The following is a 26,663-nucleotide window of genomic DNA, read 5'->3' as shown; positions in this document are numbered from 1 at the left end:
GTGGGATCTTGTTTTGTTCTTGATGTGAGATGTACTTATTGTCATGTTTTGATTGAGATCCCTTTGTCGTCATGTTGACGGGATACTCATGTGTCGCCATGTATGTTTGAATTGAGATCCCTTTGATGCCATGTTGGCAGGATGCTCGTCATTAACATACATGAAATTATGTCATGCTAATAGGAGTCCTTTTTTGAATGAGATTTCCTACAGTGGAACATCTCTTGGAGCCACTCCTACATGAGGGCATATTCCTTGTATGATAGAGAAAACACATGCATGTACATCATCACCCTTTCCAGCACTTAATGCAACGGCCTACACCATCTTGACACCGGGGCCCGGAGACGTAGTCCCTCCTTGACGAACTTTGTTATCAACGTCTTGTGTTTTATGTTGTTGATTCTTGTCATGTTCCTTCTTCTTTACAGCATGCATATATGTTTATTTATTCTCATTTAAATGCAATTCTAATCACATCACGAAAGCAAAAGATCTTGGTTAAATCCGGGAGTTGAGTCAACTCAAATCAAGTTTGGTATCAGAGCGGTCTTTGCGTGGATGTGAATTGTGAGTGTGAACAATGGAATGTGCAACGATGGAGGATGACAAAGCGATGTACGAGACCATGCTCAGAATTTCCCAAAAGGTGGAAATAATGTATGAAGCTCTACAAAAAGAGACAGAGGAAAAGTAGCAAGTGCAGCTTCAATTGCGAGCCACGAAAGAGGCCCTGGAAGAACTGAAGCACAACAATCAGAGTCTTCAAGTAGATAACTTTGAATTGAAGATGCTTCTACATAAAGAGAAAGAGAAGAAACATAGTTTTCTATGATAGCTGCAAGCTAAGGACAAGGCCTTGGAAAAGCTGCAGCGTGACCCATGTGAGGTAAAAAGTAATTCTCCGTCTTCATGTGTGTTTCCTGATGATGATTTCGTTATTTTTGAAAATCATACCACAGGAATTGGCTCCAAAATGTTGAGGAAAATGGGGTATGAAGGGAAAGGCTTGGGCATTAATGGCCAAGGCACTGTCATCCCCATCAAAGTAGAGGAATTACCTCGTCAGGTGGGACTTGGGTATGTTGGAAAGGAAGTTGGGGAAACCCTCATCAATTCTTTCCAATTCGCAGTGGAGGTAAAAGATGTCGATTTCCCTTCAATTTCATCTTCACATAGTATGATTTATGTTGGAAATGTGGAGATACTGATTACGGGGCAAACATGAGGCTCCTTACCAGGAAGAAGTACAAGGAGGAAGAAGAACTTGGTGTTAATAGCCAAGGCATAAATCAGCCATTGGAGGTTGTGCAGAGACCTCGATTTGGAGGCTTGGGATACACCGAAGGAGAATGCTCAAAGGTGTCAGATGCTTCCGAGACATCGTCTAAATCGTTGAGGAAAGAGAATGATGGGAACACATCACCATCATCCCATGGCAGTTTCCATTGCAGGGAAAGAGCTGAGGCAAGCTCTCATCACCATCATTACACCAGAGATGACAAGGAAAGGTATAACAAGTCTTGATATTCGAATGTTCATTTCAATTATAATCATGTTGTTAAAGATGAATGTAAATCATGGAATCAAAAAACATGTACTTTCTGTGGAACATAACCATACATTTGTCGAGTGCTAGAAGAGAATCGCAGCACGAAAAAGGATGAGGTGTGAAAGACCCTCTCAAAAGTAGGCAAATAAGAAGGTAAAGCAGATCTAGAGGAAGAAGACCTATTGCAGTCATCGTGACAGAGGTGGCAATCAAAGAGCCACGTGTTGGAGGCTCCATCCAGAGCAACGTCTTAAAGACAAAGCGTCATTACATGAACCAGTTGAAACGTCTTAAAGACAAAACCACCATAGGGGAATGACCCATTCATAAGTGAAAAATGGTTTCTAAATATGTTAGCTTGTCATGGTCGTGCTTTTGTAAATCATTTGTTGCATTTTAAAATGTAAAAGTGATGATGTGTTTTGCATCACTTGTTAAGCAACAATGATGTCTAGTCTTATTTTGTGTTACATGTTAAACTGTAAAAGTGATGACGTGTTTTCCATCACTTGACAATAATGTTTGGCCTTATTTTTGTAAATTATGTGTTGCAGACTGCAGTGATGATGTGTTTTCCATCACTTGTTGAAGCAACAATGATATTTTGGCATCGTTTTCATAGTTGGGGTATTGTTTCCATTTTGATGTAAACTTGACCACCGAGTATGTGTTATAAACTCGTGGTAAGCATAGGATGCTTGGGTCATTAGTTGTTCTTATAAGTCAAGCATGTAATTTGCATAATTGTACTATAGGTTTGCAAAGGTGGCAGGAATCAGCTCATCGCTTATGGCTCCGAAGGAAAAAGGTGAAGGAAAAGGAAGGGTGACTTATTAGACACTTGTAAGTGCAGACAAGGCACAAAGAAGTGGCAAATTATTTCCATGCTTTTGGAGGACCAAAATCTCCTCAGTGGGGAGGATTGATCCAGGTGGGTCCAGACACATGCAAAAGTCCCAAAGAACTTAAAAAGGGTCAAAATTCAAAGTGGTCAAATTTCTCTCAAACCAGCACCAAATGTAAGTGCCCATTGCCCTGATTCCAACAGTGCGAATGACACTCAAACCGGAGCTCGTATGAGGGAGAAAGAGCCAGTCAAAGTTGGGCAGTGGGCCAAGTTTAATGGTCCTACAAATTGACTGAGTCCTGAACATGGAATCTGGCTCTTGAGGAGTGGTCAAATTTGTTGGATGCATAATTTATCTAATAACCCTTATATTAGACAAAATCAAAAAATGAATTATTAGTTATAAAAAACAAAAAAATATAAAGAATGGCAGGCCATGACCCTCGCCACCTCCATCGGACCCAAATGACATATACATAAATAAATAAAAATTATTAATGGGCCGACAAGCCATGACCCCCGCTGGCCCCAACCACTTTATACCGTGTCTTTTAATAGAATGAAAATGAGTTGGGCGGGCCACCTCCGGTGGACCCGGCCCATACCCAACCTCCATACAACAAAACCCTTTATAGTTATGGGCCAACAAGAATCGAACCCGCCCGGCCACGTGGCCGGCCCGCTCCACGAGCGGCCCAACCCAAACTGCCTCACCACTTAAATGCAGCCATTCAAATGGATATACAACACCAAAAAATCCGCACTCAAAACAAACAACGCACCATAAACCGCACCCATATGTGACATACAAAATAACCATGCGTCGAGTTTGGGAGAGGCGGGATTTGATCCCCCGACCTCTCCACCCCCATTCTTCCACCTAACCACCGCGCCACGGGTGGCGACTTTGTAAAGTCCGCCACCCTACCACCCATAAAAATGAGCCCTCAGTGCAGCGCCGGCGAGGAGCGATTTGAGAGCAAAGAAGCCAGCTCGGAAATCGATATACTAATATTTTATTGCAGAGCCATGAGCGATGGAACCAGGAGCAGAACCTTGACATGCTTTTCGAGACAATTTTTTAATGAATTGCAAGTGGAACCATGAGCGTGGAGCAGAGGTAGGCAGAACCATGATTGAGCCCAACTTTCCAGAGGGCGAAATTTTTCTAATGTCCAAATTGGACAAACTTTATGTCAATCCTACACCTCTCAGCGAAACGAACCTGATAGCGTAGAAATAATTTTGATCTAAGCAACAGATCTTCAGATGACCTGGAGGAGGGAATCTTTGACGAATCTTGGGGGAATCTAAAAGATTCATGCAGTCCAAGATTTTCACATTGTCAGAATTCAGAAATTTGACAGTGGATTTTACACTATTCGATGCCATGAATCTGATGGTATAATCAGATTTTCCATTTGATCATTACATTTTCGGCCACTTTTTAAAGTGGAGTGCAGGTGTCAGCATTCAATGTGCCAGCAGTCATTTCCATAATATTCAATGCCACGATATTGATGGTACATCCAGATCCAGCAGTTTATCATCCTCTTCTTCAGATAACTCCTTGATGTGAGGTATATGCAGTCCGATCATGTACTTCTTCGTCTCTTTGCTTGAGATGCATTGTGTTGTATAGATCCTTGTTTGATGTTTGATGTGGGATCTTGTTTCGTTCTTGATGTGAGATGTACTTATTGTCATGTTTTGATTGAGATCCCTTTGTCATCATGTTGACAGGATACTCATGTGTCGCCATGTATGTTTGAATTGAGATCCCTTTGATGCCATGTTGGTGGGATGCTCGTCATTAACATACGTGAAATTATGTCATGCTCACAGGAGTCATTTTTTGAATGAGAGTTCCTGCAGCAGAACATCTCTTGGAGCCACTCCTGCGTGGGGAATATTCCTTGTATGATAGAGAAAACACATGCATGTACATCATCACCCCTTCCAGCACTTAATGCAGTAACTTACACCATCTTGACATCGGGGCCCGAAGATGTAGTCCCTCCTGGACGAACTCCGTTATCAATGTCTTGTGTTTTATGTTGCTGATTCTTGTCATTTTCCTTCTTTACAACATGCATATATGTTCCTTTATTCTCTTTTAAATACAATTCTAATCACATCACAAAAGCAAAAGATCTTGGCTAAATCTAGGAGTTGAGTCAACTCGGATCAGTGACCTACATATGGAACCTTCCATTGTGGTGAAAGTCCACGAAAAAAGTAGGAGGTGGTGAGTTGTGGTGACAATGGGCCTCCACCTCATAGTGTTTTCCATTCCTCTAGCTCTTGTTCTATGAGCCCTCTCACAAGGCCTACTAGAGGCTTGCTAGATTTTGAGGCAACAATTCCATTAAAAAGGAAAAGAAAATAGTTCATTTCTTCAATTTCATTCAAGTGAACCTAATTTCATCTATTCTAGTGCATAAAAGTTCACAAGAGAGGAAAGGAAGAGATATTATTTCACATACCCAAAAGTTTCCAGAAAATAAAAGTTCGGTAACCCATTGTCTATGGTGATATCAATAGTTATTTATTACCTATCATTCCAAGCTCCACTATACTAAGTTCCATGGGAGTTACAACGCAACTCCTCACTCCTAGATATGAAAGATAAAGCAAGATCACAAAAAGTAAGTTCCAGTGATGACCAAGGATCTGTTACAACAAATTTTTCCCTTGTAAAGATGTTGCCCATTGGAGTCTAACTAATCAAGATGAGGTTTTTGGTGTACCTAATTGAAGAAATAAATATTCTCTAAGTGATACAACATCCATGACATTCAAATCATCAAAAAATATGAAAGAGGATGTTGAGCCAGAAGCATGGTCAAATATTGTTGAATGTAGAGTTTTAGACCTAACTTCAAATATTGTTTGATCCAGATTTAAATGGAAATGCAACAAATTACATAGATAACCATAAATATAGAGATGCAGTGGAAATAATACTTCATTTCATTACTGTAAAATACTGAAATATGCTTATAAACAGAAATGGAAATAAACCAGCTAGGGCGATGGTAGCTTATCTCTGAGAAGAGATGTGGTGGCTACATGCCTCTGAACTGTGTTACAATGAGGCTCGAAGGCCTATTTATTGTTGAGAAATAATGGAAAACCCTAAACATCCAAAAAACTAACCCTAGAAGATGAAACGCCAAACTGTGGGCCCCATTTGGGTAAATTGGTACATCAACTTCCCGGGGTCGTAACTTTGGCATATGATCTCCATTTGATGCGCACAATATCTCGTTAGAAAGATCTATCTGAGAACTAAAACTTTGGGAAGAGCAACATAGGTAACATAGGTCCATGGACCCATGTTGTTCCCAGATTTCCCAAAAAACACCGTTTAGGGCCTCAAAACGGCTCCGGAAGTTCAAGACCCGAAAAAAACTGCTAAAAATAGTAAATAGTGCTACGATTACGGAAACTAAAAAACTGAAAGAGATAGTTGTGGGGTTCCAAGTGGGATAGGTGGGTGGCCACCAACATCCACTTGGATCAACTATAATGTTGACTATTGATACTCAATTTTCAAGGAGATAACCTTGTCTTACTAGCATGGTTTTACAGTATTATTTGAGTATGTGTATGTTATCTTTGGAGGCACCTAGAGTTTGTCATAGTGGATCTTTGTAAGAGTATTTTGGCAAATGATAGCTTGAATATTGATCAACTTGGAAAAGCTCCTATTTTGAGGCACCTAGAGTTTGTCATATTGGATCTGTGTAAGAGTATTTTGGAAAATGATAGTTTGAATATTGATCAACTTGGAAAATATCCTAGGGATCCTTTAACTTCGATGAGTTGGTGTTTATGTTCTATTTGATTCAAAACTCAAAGCACAACCATTAAAACATAACCTGTAGCAGCAACAAGACATTTTGGTTTAGGAGATATAACAAATCAAGGGTAAATCGTTAGATGCTTTCATCAAAGCAGAAAAATGTCCATATTTTTCTAGAGTGTTTATGAGTGCTTTCAATGACCCTTTGGGTGAATTATTAACAGTAGAGGCAGGGTTCTATTCTCATGATTTTTTTGGCTTTTACTTCTACCCTCAATCAACAAAATGCTTATTTTGGGTGACAAATTTTATAGCCATGAGAAGGTGAAATAGTTAGGATATCTTACCTCTATGTTAAAGCGCCCAACGGGGACAACAATTTAGAAGCAAGTTTGGTAATTGCAAGAGCATTGGATCTCTTTTAGGTGACTTGTTCAAATCTTAAAGTTGTTGGCAAGTTGGAAAGCATGCTTCCAAGGAATCACTCCGTGTTTTGGACAACACGTGAATGAAAATATTAGGTCCATCATTTTCTATATCAGGGGCTTATTCAAGAAGATAAAATGCTAGCATTAAGGGCATGTTGATGCAAAATTTCAAATGATTGCAATCCACAATCACATTGTTTCCAAGATGGAGGTTCCACTTGGATGGAGATGCACTAGCAAAGGGGGATATATGTTAGATTTAACAAGTTAACTAAGGTGTACCCCTTGTAAAGAGGTGATAATATGAAACAATAGCATACTTATCCTTTTCCCAACAGTTATAAGGCACACGCATGTAGTGCAGTTACCTTATATTTTCTATTTTGCATGAAGCCACACTCCCATAGTGAAGTGTTTGGATATTTTTAGCATATGGACAAATTTGGGATTAAAGTGTTGATGTTAGAGGGTACCTCGTTGTTTTGGAGTATGGAGAGTTTATAGCTACTAGGAAATGGAACATGCATGCATGGAACTCTTAGCATGTGGTCCCCCTCGATATCTATGTCCAATATGTGTTGGTTATGAATTGGAACAAATGGGCTAGATCACCTTTGTTTTTAGTTCTTGTTTTTGTTTGGTCTTTACTACATAGAGAAGGGTACACTCCATGCAGACCCTCAGATCTATTCATGCACCTACTTATCAGTAGTTATGGGCATACTTTTAGAAAGTCAAAATGGCACACTACTTTGCACTAGAAGACATATTGGAATACTTCATGTGAGAATGAGGACACATTTAGCTGGCAATGATTTCTTATTTGTTGTTTTTATCACATCAAAGTATGTGTTGTTACCCTATTCTTAGGCCCATTCATGTGTTGAGTTTACAGCCTATGTGAAGGCAAGTCAACTAGGGAGGTTGATCATCATTTTAGCACCTAAAGGGAGGCACACTGGGAATAATGCAGGCAACATGACAAGTACAATGCGATGCGATCCCAACCAAATATTTGTTCTACAGTGGTTTTGCATGAGCCTAGCAAACTTTTGTAGAAAAATGAAAAGGAAACTCATGGATGGGAAATATCACACATAAGAGTCCATAGGCTTGCAAAGATGAAAGGACACAAAAAGTGGTAATTTCCAATTTATAAAGGCTAGGGTATAAGGAAAAGGACAAGGGTTTGACTCCCAAAAGAAGGAAAAGGCACACAAGCGGAACTAAGAGGATTCCTTGACAAAACAAAAGCAAGAAAAAGGCAAGGAACACCCAATAAACTATTTCAATTAAATTTATGTGTCATGCACATTAAATATATTTGTCAAATTAAATACTCTTGGTTTTCCCTCCTTTCTGAAAAAGAGTAGAGATGACAATACTATGGGGATGGCTAATAATATAATGTGATAAGTCAATGTTGGCAAGCACCAACTACAAAGAACAAGATCAATTAAATAAATTAAATTGTGTACAGAAAAATAAGAATGAACCATTGTGTAGGGTTGGAGCACCTTGAAAAACTCATTGGAAAAAGTAGTATGAAATTTCAAATTTTATGCTATATTTTTACCTACATCACGAAAACATGCTCATGTAGTGAAACCATAGTTTCCACCACTAATGAACCCAGTGATTTGATTCTTCACATGTAGTTTTTTCATATAATGGGGCAATGACGAAGACAAATGAAAATTGGGGTGATTACATAAACAATGAATGATGTGCCTCCCTTTTTACCCACCAGTAAACTAGGCCTATGCTATAACATCATCTGCCACAATAAAATTATTGTTAGAAGGAGAATAGGGATTGGATAATAAAATTCAAAGGTCCAAAAGTCCGAAAAGATTGTTGAGAGGTCAAAAGAGAGGGCCAAGTGGCTAAAGGGAGGTCAATAGCCCAAAAAATGAGGTAAGACACCAAAAACAGATGTCATGAGGTCCAAAAAGGGCAATAGTGAGGTTTAAAGGGAGGCCAAGACACCAAAGTAGGAAGAGGCCAAAAGACGAGGTGAGAGATGGAAATGGAGATTGGGAGGTCAAAATAACCAAGTAGGACCAAGCCCCCAAGTTTTTCTAAGAAAACATTTTAGAAAGAACCAATGGATGTGTCACTCAAAAAATCGAAAAGGAACAAGAAAATTTCCCTCTAAGCATTGGAGTTACCTAAAATATGTGTCAAAATAACTCAAGGAAATGAAGCTAAAGTAGGAAGGCTTACAAATCGAGGCTTGGAGGGAAGACGTGTCAAGAGAAACACATAAGAAAAGAACAAAGGACTAATGTAGGGTTTGGCACACATCGACCACAAACACACTTTTCACTATAAAGGACAATGAATTATGAACAAGGCAAAGGCATCAAGCTATGATGGGCAATGCCACAAGTGCAATGGTTCACACTAATTATGACATAAAAACGTGTCATTGGCAAGGCTAAGGCTAACTTGGGGATGCAAACAAGAGTAGGAGGCAAGGCACACAATGGCTTTGGGTCAAACGCTAGTTAGGTTAGGGAACACCATTTTGGATATGCAAGTGGACAAGCTATTGCAAGAAAAGAAAAACCAAAGAGGGGAGAATGAGTGGATAGAGGAAGCTTGGAAAAGAAAGTTATACCACCTCCTAGGCTATTAACAATGACGTGAGGATGGGAGGATACATATCCTCCTATATAACCTTCATGAACAATCAATGGATCAATGGAAGCAATGTAGCAAATTAAAGTTGTACGTGATTCCATGCTAGGATATTAAGAATGACAAGAGGATACATATCCTCCTATATAACCTTCGTGAACAATCAATGGATCAATGGAGGCAATGTAGAAAATTAAAGTTGTACAAGATTCCATGCTATTAATAGTGATAGGAGGATGTATCTTTCCTATACAACGCGAGCTACTAATCTGACCCTTTTCCTAAAAGACATGTAGAATAGGATAAAAAGGAGGGAGAAAAACAATGTAGTGTGTGGGGTTCCCCTACAAAAGTTAAAAAGATACGAAGAGAGAAAAACAAGGAGAAAGAAAGAAAAATTAGAGAAGCAAGGTAAAGTGAGTATCAAAGATCGTAACAAAAATTATCTAATAAATCAAGAGAAAGGAAAAGAGACCCCACAATGATGGGTGGGACTAGGCATGCCAATTGCTTAGGTAACAACAATGCTAATGAAAAGAAAGGAAAGGCGTAAAAAAATTGATGCACCCCAAGGCGGTAGAGAGAAACAAGGTCCCCAACTAGAAAGAAACAAGGAGGCCTCTTACTCAAAAGAATCCAATGTGGACCTAAGACAGGAACCACTTAAATAAAGAACTAGATCAAGATTCTAATGTGGGGTGATAGTGGAGTAACAAAAAATGTAACAAATAGTTCAATGGTCAAAATACTTGTCATAGTCTAAAAGAAGCTGATGGCTCCAGAACTAGCTTGAGCTAGGTAAGGTCTAGGGCTAATATTGGGAAGAGGCAATGATAAACCAAAAAAAGAAGATTCAATAATCTAGGTTGTTGGAGTTGTACTTGTTTCAATGTATTTCACTAAATGCTTTACATGTTTTACATATGCCTTAGTAAAATAAAATAAATGCTTCAATTATCTCACTCATTTCACATTTGTCTATTTAGTATGTTTAGACTAGTTACCAAAAGTACGAAAGCAACAAACAAAATTGAATTGGTTCCTTATGCTAGTATCTTTGGGTACTTCATGTGGCATCTAGTTCTCCTCTAAGCACCACATAATCCAAAATCTCACACAAAGTAGCACTAACTAACATCATCCCAATCATGACCACACACCCAAACTGTTTTATGACCTAAGGAGGGAATATAGGTTGCTAAGGAATCAAGGACATCGAGGAGTCTTTGTGGGAAGCATCCAAAAAATGAAGGAACAAAATGAAATTTCACATGCGCAGGAAATGGCATCAATACACTTACATAGTTGGCCAAAGTAATCATCTATAATCATATAACTTCCACGTAACCTTACTTGTAGTGTCATCTAGTTCTTTTAATGAATATTTGGTGGACAGATTTCTAGAAAAAAAAAATCTACACCAAATAAATTAATAGCAAACTGGCAAAAAGGAGAATAACCACATAACGTATGGCATTAGTTATAGAACAATTGAAAGAATGTTGTTAAAATTGGCAACTAGGGCCAAACTCCATGTGAATCACCTTATTTGTGGATTCTGATATTTTTCCTAGATTCCTCTCATCGAGAGGTGTAGGATTGATCTAAAAATCATCCGATTCCGATAAGTATTTATGGAGATATGAATTTATTTTGATTATGGACAAATTGTCAAAGTTGGCTAGCAAACTTATGTAGGCTCAGAAGCCCAACAGTCATGTCTATTCAACCTCAACCTTTGCATATAAATACAAGGAGCATTCTCCTCATTTGGACAATTCAATTCACTCATCTTCTCTCTCTCTCTCCCTCCTACGCATAAAAGGAGCCTCTCTCTCTCTCACACACGTGTGGCTGAAAGGAAGACGTCCTAGGGCAAGGAAGACGCAGAAAGAAGGATGCTAAGGCAGCAAGTCATCTTTTTTACCAGCGTTGACCAAGCGTTGACCTTCCCGAAGTGCGGATTAGGTGTGGTTGCCTCTCCTAGGCAGGCCGCAAATTTTGGCACAAAAATCGAGGTGATCTGACCTCTGGTTTGATCGGTGTTGACTACCCTAGTTTAGGGCTGCAAGTTGACTTCAGAAATCTGCAAATTGACTGAACTTTTGGGGTTGTTCAAGGGTTGTTTCTTCAGGCTGTTCAAGGACAAGTTGACTAGAAATTGACCAAGTATTTTAGAGGTCAATTTCAACTAGTTTGACCAAGTTTGACTTTGCTGATCTAGGGTTTGCTGCTGCTGATATAAAATTACAGAATTCAGATTTTGTACTATTTCTCTCTGCTGAACTATTGAAGATAAAAAAAGATTTAATCAAAGGGTTTCCCCGCATTAGGGTTTGTCCCTGGCTAGCTACCACATCTTGTGTCTCTTTTCTTGGCTTGTTTTCTGTTGATCATTTAATGTTCTATATGCACTTTACTTAATGTATATGTGATTGCTAATCTATGGCTAATAATAAGAAAAATAAGTAAACTTCTCTAATCATAGAACATACCATAATTTAACATGGTATCAGAGCTAAGATGAAGACAAAGCCCAAGCAAGAGCAAGAGCAATCACCGAAGAGAAGTTTGGCAAGGCTATCTTAAAAAAATCATGGGGTCCTCAACACACTTCCCTGCTGAAAACAAACTCTGTGAGAAGCCTGACTATCACGGATGGAAGATGTCTCTCGATATAACATTAGAAAAGCAGGAAATGTTGGACCATGTGAGAGGCGGGATTGTTGAGCCTCCATCAAATACATCCGCTGCTGCTAGGAACAAATGGACCAAGGGAGAAGTCAAAGCAAGGAAGATCATCCGGGACTCTATCAACAAATGCTTGGTGGCCTATGTTTCCAAGCTGAACACCCCCAAGGAAATCTACGATAGACTGGTGAGTTTATTTAAAGTTAATGATGCAAATCAAGTCTTGTTTCTTAGAAATAAGTTGAAATAAATTAAGAAGGGAAAATATAAGAGTATGCAAGCATATTTCTTAAGGATCAGCGAGATCAAGAACGATCTCCTATCTATTGGGGAAGTAATTCCTGACAAGGAAATGACACTCACAACTCTTGGAGGACTACCATTTGAATGGTATATATTCAAGACTACTCTTCTCAACAATAACTTAATTCCTGGATTTGAGGAATTAATGACTAGATGCATTCAAGAAGAAACGAGGATGGAAGAGCAAGAAATACCCATACTTAAAGGTCATCCCTCTGCCTTTTCTTCTCATACTAAAAGAAGAAACAATTCCGGGGCTAAATTCAAAGGAAAGGCTAGACCAAAGGGTGGAAGAAAAGGACGATGTTACAATTGCAATAAAACGGGTCACTATGCTAGGGAGTGCCCTGATAAAAGGGACTCACACCGGGACGGTGATCAAAATCCCTCTCTAGGCAATCAAAGGAATGGCAGGTCAAATGGCAGAGGTAAAAGAAGTGTCGGAAATCAAGGAAGAGGACAACCATTCAAGAAGGCAAGAAATTCCAGGTATGAATCTAACACTATTAACAATAAGCAAGATGAATATTATCTACCAGCAGCTCTATCTACTACTGCTCCCCCGGACTCGCTGGGAAATTGGCTTATTGATAGTGGTGCCTCAAGGCACTTCACTGGTTACAAAGAAGCTCTCTATAATCTGATAGAGAAGGAAACCAACCTGGAAATTGTTCTTGGAGATAATTCAAAATATCCTGTGAAAGGCATAGGAAATGTCACTCTTCAATTGAATCAAGGTAATACCATCCACTTACAAGATGTATTATATGTACCTAATCTCAAAAAGAACCTGGTGTCCATTTCGGCAATGGAAGACAAAGGCTACAAGGTGGCCTTCAGTGATGGCAAGGTACGTGTATGGAAAAAGAACTTTAAAGATGCTTTTACTCTTGGGTTTCGAGTTGATTCATTATATCAGGTCGGTGGAAGTCCGCTGGGTATCATGTCTTGTGACACATCTCTTCAGTTCGAACTATGGAATTGGAGGTTTTCTCACCTTCATTATAAAGCTCTACTCGATGTAAGAAAAATGGTGACCGGGATGCCCGAGTTCAGATTAGAGCAAGAAGGTGTATGTCCAGGATGTGCCGAAGGGAAGCTCAAAAGGGGACCATTCCCCTCAAGCCAAAGCAAGACCTCTGATATATTGCAGTTGATTCACTCAGACATATCTGGTATGATGCCTGTGAACTTCTTGGGAGAATATTTATATTACCTCACTTTTACAGATGATTATTCTCGCAAGACTTGGATATACTTCTTGAAAAAGAAGGATGAAGTGTTCTCCTGGTTTCAGCACTTCAAAGCCTTGATCAAGAATCAAACCGAAAAGAAGATCAAGATCTTAAGGACTGATAATGGGACTGAATATGAATCCAATGAGTTTCATGACTTTTGCAAAGAGGTTGGCATTAAGAGGAATACTACTACACCATATACTCCTGAACAGAATGGTGTGGCAGAAAGGAAGAATCGTACAATTGTGGACGCTACCCATGCTATGCTCCATGATCAAAGACTTCTGAAGTTTCTATGGGCCGAAGCTGCAAATACCGCCATATATGTACAAAACCGATGCCCTCATCATTGGGTTCCAAGACTCCCAAATAAATGTTCACCAGTAAGAAACCTGACGTATCTCATTTTAGAATTTTTGGAAGCCCTGTATATTTTCATGTGCCTAAAGAAAAAAGGAATAAATTGGGTGCATCTGGAAAGAAAGGAATCTTCGTGGGCTATAGCGAAAATACTAAAGGCTATAGAATCTATGTAGCTGGTCAAAGGGAAGTTGAGATTAGTCATGATGTCACCTTTGACGAAGATATGGCTCTTAGCAAGGTAGACAATATTCCTACTTTAAGGGGATCTAAAGACGCTGACACTAGGGAACCGAAGGAAAAAGAAGATGAGACGATGCCCGATGTGGAAGAACCTATGGATCCTATTGATCCTCCTCCGCAAGAGCCTTCCTCTTCTTGGAAGAGGCCTTCATGGCTTAGGAGGACACTTGATGATGTTGAAGGACACATTGCACCCCGAGGAACCTTCCGTGAAAGTAAGAAGCCGAACAAGTATCAGGGATACCTGACCATCATGAGCACGATCATCCAAAATGAGCCTTCGTCATTCACAGATGCCGTCAAGCATCAAGTATGGAAGGATGCTATGACCAAGGAATATGAGTCCATTATGAAAAACGATGTTTGGGATGTGGTCCCCAGACCCTAGGACAAAGCAGTTGTCACTTCAAAATGGCTTTACAAGATAAAGCATGCAGTTGATGGAAGTGTGGAAAAGTATAAGGCTCGTTTTGTCGCTCGTGGCTTCTCCCAAAAAAAAGGTATAGACTATGACGAGATATTTGCACCTGTTGCTTGATATACCACAATCCGCTCGACCATAGCCCTTGCTGCTTCGCAAAGATGGAACCTACATCAGATGGATGTCAAGACTGCGTTCTTACATGGTTCGACCAAAGAGGAGGTCTATGTAGAGCAACCCGAAGGATTTGAGATTTATGATCGAGAATCTCATGTGTGCAGGTTGAAGAAGGCCCTCTATGGGTTAAAGCAAGCACCCCGAGCATGGTATGAGAGGATTGATAGCTATTTGATAAAGTTGGGATTCACTAGGAGTGAAGCCGACCCTAAATTTTACTTTAAGGTTATAGATGACAAACCTCTCATACTGGTGTTGTATGTTGACGACCTCTTTCTAACAGGTGCAGACCGTCTCATTCACGAATGTAAGAGGGAGCTGACTTCTGAGTTCGAGATGAAAGACCTAGGACTTATGCACTATTTCTTATGACTGGAAGTCTGGCAGAATCCAGGGGAGATTTTCCTATCTCAAGGAAAATATGTGGTGAAGATATTGGAGAGATTCGGCATGGTGGACTGCAAGCCCGTAACTACCCCGATGGAGCTTGACTTCAAGAAGTTAAGTGGTAGTGCTACCGGACCTATTTTACGAAATGCTACCGAGTATCGTCAACTCGTCGGAGCATTAATGTTCTTGGTGAACTCCCATCTGGATATATTCTTTGCAGTCAACACATTGAGACAACATATGGTTGAGCCTCACCACTCACATTAGATTGGTGCCAAGAATCTGTTGAAATATCTTCGTGGCATAATCACTCATGGGTTGAGATACACTGCCGGAGATGTGAGACTACTTGGGTATACTGATGTTGATTGGGCGAGCAGTGTGGTGGACCAAAAGAGCACTTTTGGGTGTTGTTTCTCTTTGGGATCTGCCTCGATATCCTGGATGAGCAGGAAGCAGAAGTCAATGGCTTTGAACAACACCGAGGCAGAGTACATTGTTGCTAGCATGGCCTCCTGTGAAGCAGTCTGGTTGCGAAAGCTCTTCAGTGAGCTATTTGGATTTACATTGGATACCACCGTGATTCTGTGTGACAACCATAATGGGATCCGTTTATCAGAGAATCCCATATTTCATGATCGCTCCAAGCATATCGATATCAGGTACCACTATATTCGAGATATGGTGCAGCGAGGAGCAATAAGGCTCCAACATATCAGTACAGATGAACAGGTAGCCGACATTTTGACAAAGCCCCTACGAAAGGTCAAATTCTTGACTTTCCGAGAACGACTTGGTGTCGTTCAGAGACCCTCTTATGAGGGTCAAGTATCATGTATTGAGCTCTGGGAGCTCTGGGATCTCCAGGGGAGCGCGGGGTACTTCTTAGAGCGACACGTGACCACAGGGCGACTCACCGTCCCTTGGTGGTGCACTATGTACAGGCTAAAGGTTCAACCTTCCCCTGTGACACCCCGTGGCCACTGTGGAACAGGATGATTAGTTCTCCTGTGGGCCAGGATGATTCGTTCTCCGTGGCGACTGTGAAGCAGGATGATTAGTTCTCCTGTAGGCCAGGATGATTAGTTCCCTGTGGCATCCACTGGACAGGATGATTCGTTCTCCTATGGAAAGGGTGATTAGTTCTCCTGTCGAGGCATCCTAACCATGCAGTCTGGGACTCATGGGAAGTACCTCTCATCTGATCAATGAGTAGGGAAATGAAGATAGGGACCATAGTAGTACTATCAATGGACGCATCGTTGTATCTACCGTACTCCCTATTCTAGGATGATCTCCATTGATCTGGGATCAATGATACCGATCTGGGATTAGTGAGAGTAGTTCACACTCTAAGACTGACTTCGGGTCAGTGGAGGATGGTATGATGCATCCTCGATCATTTCTTCTTCTTCATAGTTCGAGCAGAGCAAAGCAGAGTGGGGTCAAGTTGTATAGGACAGTGCATTTGATGGATGGATAGCAGCGACGGTCTGACGGATTTTAGATGAAGTTCTCCCCAGTTGAGAGGTAGTGTTAAAATTGGCAACTAGCGCCAAACTCCATGTGGATCACCTTATTTATGGCTTCTGATATTTTTCATATATTCCTCTCGTCGAGAGGTGTAGGATTGATCTAAAGATCATCCGATTCCGATAAGTATTTATGGAGATATGAATTTATTTTGATTATGGACAAATTGTCAAGGTCGGCCAGCAAACTTATGTAGGCTCAGAAGCCCAATAGTCATGTCTATTCAACCTCAACGTTTGCATATAAATACAAGGAGCATTCTCGTCATTTGGACAATTCAATTCACTCATCTTCTCTCTTCCTCTCTCTCCTACGCATAAAAGGAGCCTCTCTCTCTCTCACATGTGTCGCTGAAATGAAGACATCCTAGGGCAAGGAAGATGCAGAAAGAAGGACGTTAAGGCAGCAGGTCATCTCTTTGACCAATGTTGACCAAGTGTTGACCTTCCAGAAGTGCAGATTGGGTGTGCTTGCCTCTCTTAGGCAGGCCGCAATTTTTGACACGAAAATCGAGGTGATCTGACCCCTAGTTTGACCGGTGTTGACTGCCCTAGTTTAGGGCTGCAAGTTGACTTCAAAAATCTGCAAATTGACTGAACTTTTGGGGCTGTTCAAAGGTTGTTTCTTCATGCTGTTTGAGGACAAGTTGACCGGAAATTGACCAAGTATTTTAGAGGTCAATTTTAGCTAGTTTGACCAAGTTTGACTTTGTTGATCTAGGGTTTGCTGCTGCTGATATAAAATTACAGAATTCAGATTTTGTATTATTTCTCTCTGTTGAACTATTGAAGATAAAAGAAGATTTGGTCAAAAGGTTTCCCCGCATTGGGATTTGTCCCTCGCTAACCGCCACATCTTGTGCCTCTTGTCTTGGCCTATTTTCTACTAATCATTTAATGTTCTATCTGCACTTTACTTAATATATATGTAATTGCTAATCTGTGACTAATAAAAAGAAAAATAAGTAAATTTCTCTAAGCATAGAACATACCATAATTTAACAAATGTGTATCTACCTGATTTAAACTTGTATTATGGTCATATTCTTCATCATCATCACTCCTTCCTGGACATGTGATCACATCTCTACAATGACTGCCATCAAATATTGAAATGGAATTAGTTTCTAGGGCCATTCTGATTATACATAAATGATATAATCAACCCAAACAAAGAAATCTACCTAAGGAAAAATCAGGTGCCTCTTAGGTTGAAACAAAAACATCCATTGTCTCATCTTCTTCCCTCAATGGTTAACCCTTGAAACCTATTGCAAATAAGATAAATGATATAATCAACCCAAACAAAGAAATCTACCTAGGGAAAAATCAGGTGCCTCTTAGGTTGAAACAAAAACATCCATTGTCTCGTCTTCTTCCCTCAATGGTTAACCCTTGAAACCTATTGCAAATAAGAGTTCAATTTGAACCATCAATCAAGCCAAAAATAATAACCAAACACTCTCATAGAAATCAAAAGCAAACAAGTGTCATTCTAAAATCAAAATAATCAATAAAAAGATTTAACCTATCACTGAAATAATCAATAAAAAAAATTGAAACAACACTTACAAAACTCTTACGACTCTCCCAACAGGCGCTTCACCTTTTCCTTCCGTCCGCTTTATCACCCATCCTGACCGCATCCATATTCTGTCCTTATTGTATCACATCGATTACTGATCTACTTACCTTATACTCTGTCTGGTAAAGGATGGTATAGGCAAGAGAAGGCATAATATTCAAGATGTTGTCACTATGCTCCAGCAGACCAAATCAGCTATCAAGCTCCTCCACTCCAATGGGTTTCTTCTCTACCCATTTTTCTTCTGTTCTTGCAACAAAATAAAATCCCAAGCAAACAAATGCAACTACACAAGTAACAAAACTCAGAACTAAACTAATAATCTATAGGACTGTCGACTAACCTTTTTTAAGAATCATCTTTAGTGAATGTTGGCAGAACAGATTTCTATATGGTTATTTTACTACTGTTTAGCAAGATTTCTCATTGGGTTAACCACCATCTTGGACAGGGTTAGCGGCTGACTTAAACGGAACGGAAGAAAAAGGTTGTGCGAGCGACCATTCAGTGATATGGCACATACCTATGCCAACTTCACACAAAATGAGCAGGAAAAGACCTCATGGAGACCACCAAGATCTTGTGATTTCATACCCTCTCCTCAATTTCACGGACAAAATAAGTACGACGGGCCCTCGTGTCCTCTAAGCGACCAAAGTAAGTATTCTCCGCCCTTTCTCATGCAATCCAGCAAGTATTTTTCGTTCATTTTCCTGCAATTCTAGAGTAAATGATTTGTGAGAGGGAGAGTCGATAAATATATAATCGCGGCTCAAATAAACCAGAACAAACCTAAACTCTGCCATGTTCAATTCCTTGAAGCGAGCCCCACTCGTCACTGCTTTATCTATTACAAATAACTTAGCAATAAGAAAACAACTGCCAAAAAAAATACGAAAAGCTGCAGATAATCTATATCAATAAGACTGTCGGACAACTATTGTTGCCCTAGGCAAAAGATTAAAACCCTTGAGACTGTGAAATACAGTTAACCTCTGGTACCGTATGAAGAATACAATAAAACAATTACTCTGGTTTCATACAACTAAATAATATAAAAAAGCGCTGGCAAAGGATGCACACAGGGATATAATCCTTATCCTCTGGGGGATCAGTTGTTTACCTGCGGCATCTTTATCGCTTATAGGTTCAGGGCATCACTGAATTGTAAGTAAACAGAGAAATCATCGGAGAGGATGCCGAAGTTTTTGAGAAACGGAGAAAGAAGAATCGGTACTTACCTATCCTGATTGAATGAACGAGGCAAAAGGTATACGAACGTCCTTTGGCACGTTCGAATTCTTGTCCTGCGTGTCGTCTCATCACCCCAAATTCACTGCAAAGCCCTTGGGATTTCCCACGGCTTCACCGTGAAATGGAAATAATGAATAAAAGCTGTTGAGCAGTTTGGGTTCTATACATAGCCATTATCTACCATGCGGCTTTTCACTGTACAAACTTGTTAGTAATATATATATATATCGCATAGGTACTCCTCCCTGTCAATGGATAACAAGGGTTTCATCTCTAGCATTCTTCTCCTTTACATAAGAGCAACAAAATAAGATTGCACAGTCAAACAATGCAAACACACTGGAGGTAAAAAAACACCAATTACAATCAAACCAACCAAAATTAATAACTGTCAAAGCCCAAAATGCATGGCCATGCAATGAAAGAAACAAAAATAGACAGAAAAAAATGCAAACCAATGCAATGCAGAGTACAAAAAAACGAAGATGAGACCAGAGCGTTGCTCTGCGTGAGAGATTGTCTTCTATTATCACTTTCAATCGCTCTGAACCGACAGCTTTTTAGGATATATATCGCATATGTACTCCTCCCTGTCAATGGACAACAAGGGTTTCATCTCTAGCATTCTTCTCCTTTACATAAGAGCAACAAAATAAGATTGCACAGTCAAACAATGCAAACACACTGGAGGTAAAAAAACACCAATTACAATCAAACCAACCAAAATTAATAACTGTCAAAGTCCAAAATGCATGGCCATGCAATGAAAGAAACAAAAATAGACAGAAAAAAATGCAAACCAATGCAATGCAGAGTACAAAAAAAACGAAGATGAGACCAGAGCGTTGCTCTGCGTGAGAGATTGTCTTCTATTATCACTTTCAATCGCTCTGAACCGACAGCTTTTTAGGACGGAAAGCTGACACGCCATCAATAACCCTCTTTTGAATTCTATGCTCTGAATTATATATATATATATTAAAGATAGTTTTTATTTCCCACGTCCCTCTTTTGGATTCTATGCTCTGAATTCTATATATATGTAGTATTTTATTTTCCACGTCCCTCTTTTGGATTCTATATATATTTAATAAAGATGGTTTTTATTTCCTCCAACCTCTCTATGGCAATATATTTTTCATGATTAAAAACCATTCATGTAAAAGCAAAAACATGCTATAAATAGACACTGAAAAAGGTAAAAAGCAAAAACATGCCATAAATAGAGGCTACAAAATTAAAATGCTAAAACCTTGTTATAAATAAAAGCTGAAAAAATAAAAAAGCAACAACATGTCATAAGTAAAGGCTAATGGTGAAATATTTCACCAACGACTCAGCCAGGTTAAGAAAGGGAATGGGGTTTGCTTATGTATTTTCCTTTTTACTTTAGTTTAATTGGTAAATTTAGTATAAGTAATTATTTATTATGTTATTGTATTTATTTTAGTTTAATTAGTAAATTTAGTACAAGTAATTATTTATTATGTCATTGTTTTACAGTGAGATATATAGTATTGACTAAAACTTATTAGTTTTGTCGTAAGCAACCAATTTTTGTTGTTTTGTAATGTTAACTTTGAGAATTTGCTATAAATTTTCTCGTAACGTCTAGCGTCGTCGTATGCCCGTTGCGTTGCCTAAAGGATGTCAGCAGCGGTTTTGTTTGCGAGATTTGTGCGTCACTGTAAATATTTTTGTTACGACCATACCGTTTGTCTTAATTCAATCTTCGTTGGATCTACTTACGGTCCAGTGAACAGTAATAAATTCATATTGAAATTAATACCACTTACCATGCACGCCATTCGAACATCTGTCGGGGTCCTATATGGTTTATTCGTCGGAGTCGTTGGCAAGAGCTAACCAGCCTGTTATCGGGCTTTTAATGCACCCGATAGCTGCCTCACCATGCATGCCCATGCCATCCACGATTCTTCGGGAGATCGACGGCAATTTTTTCCGGGAACAGGTGACCCACCACCTCCGAACGGGCACCCGCTGTGCTGGCAACCAACGCCTGTGCAATTTCAAACGATCCCTCGCGCCAAACATTCATTTGCTCCATTCGCGCAACCGGAACAGGTCTTCTGCACTACAGGCATTCGTTTCTTCTGCTCACGGTGCTCGCTCACCTCGCAGGTCCGCTCGCGGTGTTGAATCCCTTATGAAGACAATTTGTTTAGGATGGGTTAATTTATCTCTTTCTGTGGCCGTCTGAGATTGTACAAGAGGAACTCTGGAACTCTGCTGGACCGAAAAATTCTAATATATACGGCATGGAAGAAATTTATTGTGATTTTTTCTGAAAAAATTCCAATATATACTGCATGAAAGAAATTTATATTTTCAGCAAATAAGGTAGCTCTGAGATGGAAACAATGAAACATATGTTTTTGTTTTGCTTAATTATTTATATGTTTTTTTGTTTTGCTTAGTTATTTATATCCGCCAAGTTTAACTCAATTGCTGATCGCACATTTCAAAATCAGATTTCAGAATATTTCAAAACTCTGAACCTATATGAATATTTCATTTATTTCCTTAAGACATTCTTAAGATATTCTAAAATCTACCATCAAAATTTCGTGGCCAGATTACATTGATGAAACAACATCCTGAAACACCTCTACATAGGTTGGATTATCAAGGGTCAAGCCACTAGTACAGAAGGCATCTGCTATATTTGACTGAGATTCTACAGACTGCTCTGTTCCATTTACAACGCCATTAGCTGTAGGCTTGGGCGTGGGCGTTGACGTTGGCGATGGCATGGGCCTCTTACGCCAATAAACAAACGACGATCGATGAAAGCGACAACGAAAAGATCCCTCGTGAGTAGTGGGAGAGCAGAGGCATGATTTATGCTCCAATTTTGGCGAAGAAACGCTCATCGCAACATCTTCTGAAGATGGATGGGTGCCGATATTCTTTGGCGATTCTGAGTTTAAATCATAGACCTGAACAACCAAAGACGCCATTTTCTACAACAATGAAGCGCAAGAAGACGAAACGAAAACAATATATGCAAAATACAGAACCCTGAGACTGGAAAAAAAAAAAAGAGCAACGGGGGCAGAAAAGGCCGAACCAACCGGTGCCTGTTGAAACACAGGGCATCCGGCAAGTGTGTTTATATAGGAATTTAATGGAGGGGTAACCGCCTCCCAGCCTTCACATGTTGCATATTGCTTCCTCCTGATTTGTAGATCAGCTCCCCTGTTATAGAAACATAATTTTAGGATCTCTGGATCAGAAACCAATTCAAATATGTGTTGTAAACTGGCAAACTATAATTCACCTGGTGTGTGTGCAACATGCCTATAAGGCGTTTCTGGCAAGAGTGAACAAATGAAGTTGTCAGCATGTCCCTTGTATGTTTGAAGGAAGCCCACCTTCCCCAGCAAGAATTCCTAAACATCACAACATTGATAAACATAAAATAAGCAGTATTCTCAAGGTAAAATCCCATTGTTAGATGTTGATGGAATAAAAAATATGATATATGTATGAAACACAAAAATTCTGTTGCTTCATGGATGTTGTTGGGGTAAATCAGATCCTGTCCATTGGTTGCAGGTGATATATATACCACTCACCTTGGATATCAGAACATTTATTCCAGCATGTTTGTTGTCCCAACCGAATTCATTAATGTTCTCGTTAGCCCCCAGAGTCTTGCCATTGATTTGAATGTAGTCAATATAGGAATGATCTTTTGTTGCCTTATGCAGCCATGTTGCAGCCCATAACAGTTCATCCTGCAAACAGAAAATACATCACCACATTACCATAACATTCTTTGCTTTTACAGATCAGCTTAGCATTGAATTAAAATTATTGAAAAGAACTGTGTGGGGTCTACTTGATCAAGTTGACCTATGAATCACAGGAGTGAGGTGCATTATACAAGAACATTTTTCATGTGTATCACTAGTGTATTCACTACATGAGAGACTGTGGCAGAGATTCAGGTTTGACACCTAGAACAAGGTAGCAGAGTTGGAGACTACATATCTAGAGTTGAAGACATGGTGAATCTACCAAATTCTGACTCAGATATGATATTTAAATACATAATGAGATATGCCACAATAGAGAGATAGCTGCAACATCATATTCATATTAATGACAAGTAGGCCCACAATGCCATGTAAGTTTCTAATATCATATTCATATAGTGACCAGTATACCACAAAGTCTTGTTAGTATATGAGCGATGGGAATGTTATGTTTTGCTATCTTTATTTAGCGAGTAAGTTCTGGGAATATTTTGGAATTGGATGAACCTGAGTTAAGTAAAACCAACAATTGATTTTATTCCTATCTATCAGATTCTAAAATATTTCAGAAAACTAGATTTGAAATCTAAAACCAACTTCAGGATAGGCAAACATAAATCCACATACTTGATATCCACTAAAGTCGCAGTAAAATGGGCACACTCCTGCTCTGAGGCTGTCACTGTAAGCTCCCCTATAATTGTCTGCAAACTGGAAGACCTGTTGCAAGCAGTGAAAGAAAGGATTCATGCTTTAACATGGTCAGCCACCTACCAGATAAGCACTAGACTTGATTTATTGAAGAATTAGTATAGTCTGGAGTATGGAATTTACCTGCATTGCAGTTTTGAGAAGACGTTGAGAATATGCCATGTCCGACGATCGAAACACAATGGATGCAGCAGCCAAGGCCGCAGCTGTTTCACCTGCAACATCTGAGCCAGGCCTGTCTTTGGTGATTTTGTAAACTGTCCTGGGCGTGTCCATGTCTTCTGGTCTCTCCCAACAATTGTGATCTGCAGTTGGATTGCAAATGGAGTTTTGGGTGCGAGCGTTGGTTTGGTTTGATGGAAACACCTTAATTTTTTCCATAAATCTCTGAGTTTTTATTGAAGTTCTCAGTGAGAGTTTTCGTCAAACAATTTTATGTCTTATGGCTGTAGGTGGTTGTTTCTTCTTTTCTATTTCAGATTAGAAAACAGGGGTGTTACTTGGTACTTTTTACTGCAAACTGCAGACTAGGGGAGCTTTGTCAAACAAACACCTTAAGGATATGGATAGTCTCCCTTGAGATGAGCTACAATTCCAAATCTCTTCTTACTCATTTGACATGAGCCCTAATGTCAAAAGGGCAGTGAAACATTCAAACTTTTAGGAACATAAGATTGCATTAATTCTCACAGGCTGTGGAATATAAACACCGTACCTGGCATTCTGGCTGTCCAACTCTTTCAGGAAATTCACCTTTGCTTGAGGGTTCTGTTGAAAATTGAGTTACATAGACAAAGGTTTCAGTAATAGGGTTGGGTTTTCGGAATATAAACCCATGTCATGATCCATATTTGTCAAGGAGTTGTTGGATTTTCTTTGCAGCGGATTTTGCATGTTGTTATGTTTCTTTCAGCAATGTATTGATTATACCAAGATGAAGCATTTGAAAGTCTATAATATTGTTTTGTGTATGGGTAGAAAAATATGAAGGGGAGATAGTGAATTATGCTCTAAATGTGGTTATATCTAGTGGGGTCTTGAGTGTAAATTGCACACACTACAGAAAATTGCACTTCAAGTGGTGTTCAATATTTATAACATGAATTGTTGCTCATATGTTTAGTCAATATTCGTGTTCGCTCATTTGTACAGGGATTTGAATAATGAAGAAGTGGGACTTCATCAATGAGTTGGAGGTTGAGGACCCAGAAGGAATGACAGAGTTTTCAGCGGAAGATTTGACATGGACAGAAGTAGCAGGAGACCAAGTCGCGATTATTCCATATTGTCGACTTCAGGATTTTATAAGTGGAGAGCAATTGAGGGAAAGTACACCTACTCAATTTGTTGCTAAAACTCGACGAATTAAAGATGTGAAGGATATCAAGAAGACAAATGCTTCAACATATCTAGAATATGTTGTGTGAGCCTCTCTCTCTCTTTCTCTCTCTCTCTGTGTATATATATATATAATTTTGATTTTAAGTTCACTATGTCAAACATGCATAAATATTTTATTTAATTTTTTGTAAATTCTTGATCACCAGATATTGGTGTGCCTATGGTCCAAATCATGTACAAGCCAGCAATGTAGCTGAACCTGGATCTACAACTAAAAAACGTCTTCCACGTCACAGCATTAAAGTTGGTTGTCAGTGTCACTTTATTATGCGACGACTTGCTCTTAGACCAAATGATGTTGTTTTAATATATACAACATGCAGACATATTGATGAGAAAAATGTGGTTTGTCATGGAAATGATGCAAATGACATGCCCAAGAAATTCCATTTTGTGTCGCATTTAACAGAGAATATACGAAACATTGTTGAAGATTTGATTCGTGATGGTTATAATGCTACGATGATTTGGGACAAAATTATCTTTGATGTAAGGTATGGAATTGGTGATTACTTCATAGGGTCACCTCGAGATTCTTTTATGACAAGAAAAGATGTGTCAAACATGTACAATAATATCAAAAGGCTAGAGTATGTGAGGCATGAAAGTGATCCAATGAGCATGGATTGTTGGGTTAGTGAGTGCCCAGAGAGCTTTTTCTTCTACCAACAACAAGATGTTGTTAAAAACATCCCTTTCATTATAGGCATATAAACTAAGTGGATGCTTTCAATGATGGTGAAACACTCACACAACAACATATTATCAATGGACTCCACTTTCAACACTAATAAATATGGGGTAAACATATTTACCAAAACTTCATTTATTCAACTTCATTTCAATGTCGTCCTCTTATATGCTTATAGTCTTGTTTTCTTATTGTAATGCAGTATCAATTGTACACCATAATGGTTTTTGATGATCATCACAATGAGATTCCAATGGCATGAGTAATATCATCACGGAATGGTACTCCTGATATCGGTAAATGGATGTCACAATTATTTGCAAATGGGAAAAAGGAAAACCTAGATTGGCATGTCCAAGCTGTCATCACAGATGATGCAGCAGTGGAAATCGAGGCATTAAGGTGAACCAGTTTTTTCTTTTTAGAAGAGATAAAAAGCAATAATGTTCAAGGATATTCTCTTATAATGTTATATTATTTCAGGAATTGCACAAACTCTACACTATTATTGTGTGTATGGCATGTCTGTAGAGCGTGGTTGAAAAATGTTGGAACTAAAGTCAGGGGAAAGGAAAATAAAGTCCATATCTTCCGTGCTTTAGGAGA

General features: G+C 39.3%; 2 protein-coding genes across 2 annotated transcripts; both read right to left on the bottom strand.

Moving 5' to 3' along the window:
- Positions 1-22,005: 22,005 nt before the first annotated feature.
- LOC149240908 (uncharacterized) lies at positions 22,006-22,489 on the bottom strand. The gene has a single exon (XM_089367397.1). It carries the CDS (start codon positions 22,451-22,453, stop codon positions 22,070-22,072), a length of 384 nt encoding a protein of 127 aa, XP_089223523.1. The 5' UTR covers positions 22,454-22,489; the 3' UTR covers positions 22,006-22,069.
- Positions 22,490-22,754: 265 nt separating this feature from the next.
- LOC149240907 (endoglucanase 23-like) lies at positions 22,755-24,256 on the bottom strand. Its single transcript, XM_089367396.1, has 4 exons — positions 24,089-24,256; positions 23,882-23,974; positions 23,072-23,233; positions 22,755-22,885 (listed from the first exon to the last, which is right to left on the bottom strand). Exons 1-4 carry the CDS (start codon positions 24,239-24,241, stop codon positions 22,763-22,765), a joined length of 531 nt encoding a protein of 176 aa, XP_089223522.1. The 5' UTR covers positions 24,242-24,256; the 3' UTR covers positions 22,755-22,762.
- Between the last annotated feature and the right edge of the window lie 2,407 nt (positions 24,257-26,663).

The sequence above is a fragment of the Pinus tabuliformis genome, chromosome 8, assembly GCF_031772625.1.
Source record: "Pinus tabuliformis cultivar Carrire ecotype Pingquan chromosome 8, CPIR1, whole genome shotgun sequence".
In the NCBI taxonomy this organism is placed as follows: domain Eukaryota; kingdom Viridiplantae; phylum Streptophyta; class Pinopsida; order Pinales; family Pinaceae; genus Pinus; species Pinus tabuliformis.
This window is presented reverse-complemented; position numbering and strand designations above follow the sequence as displayed.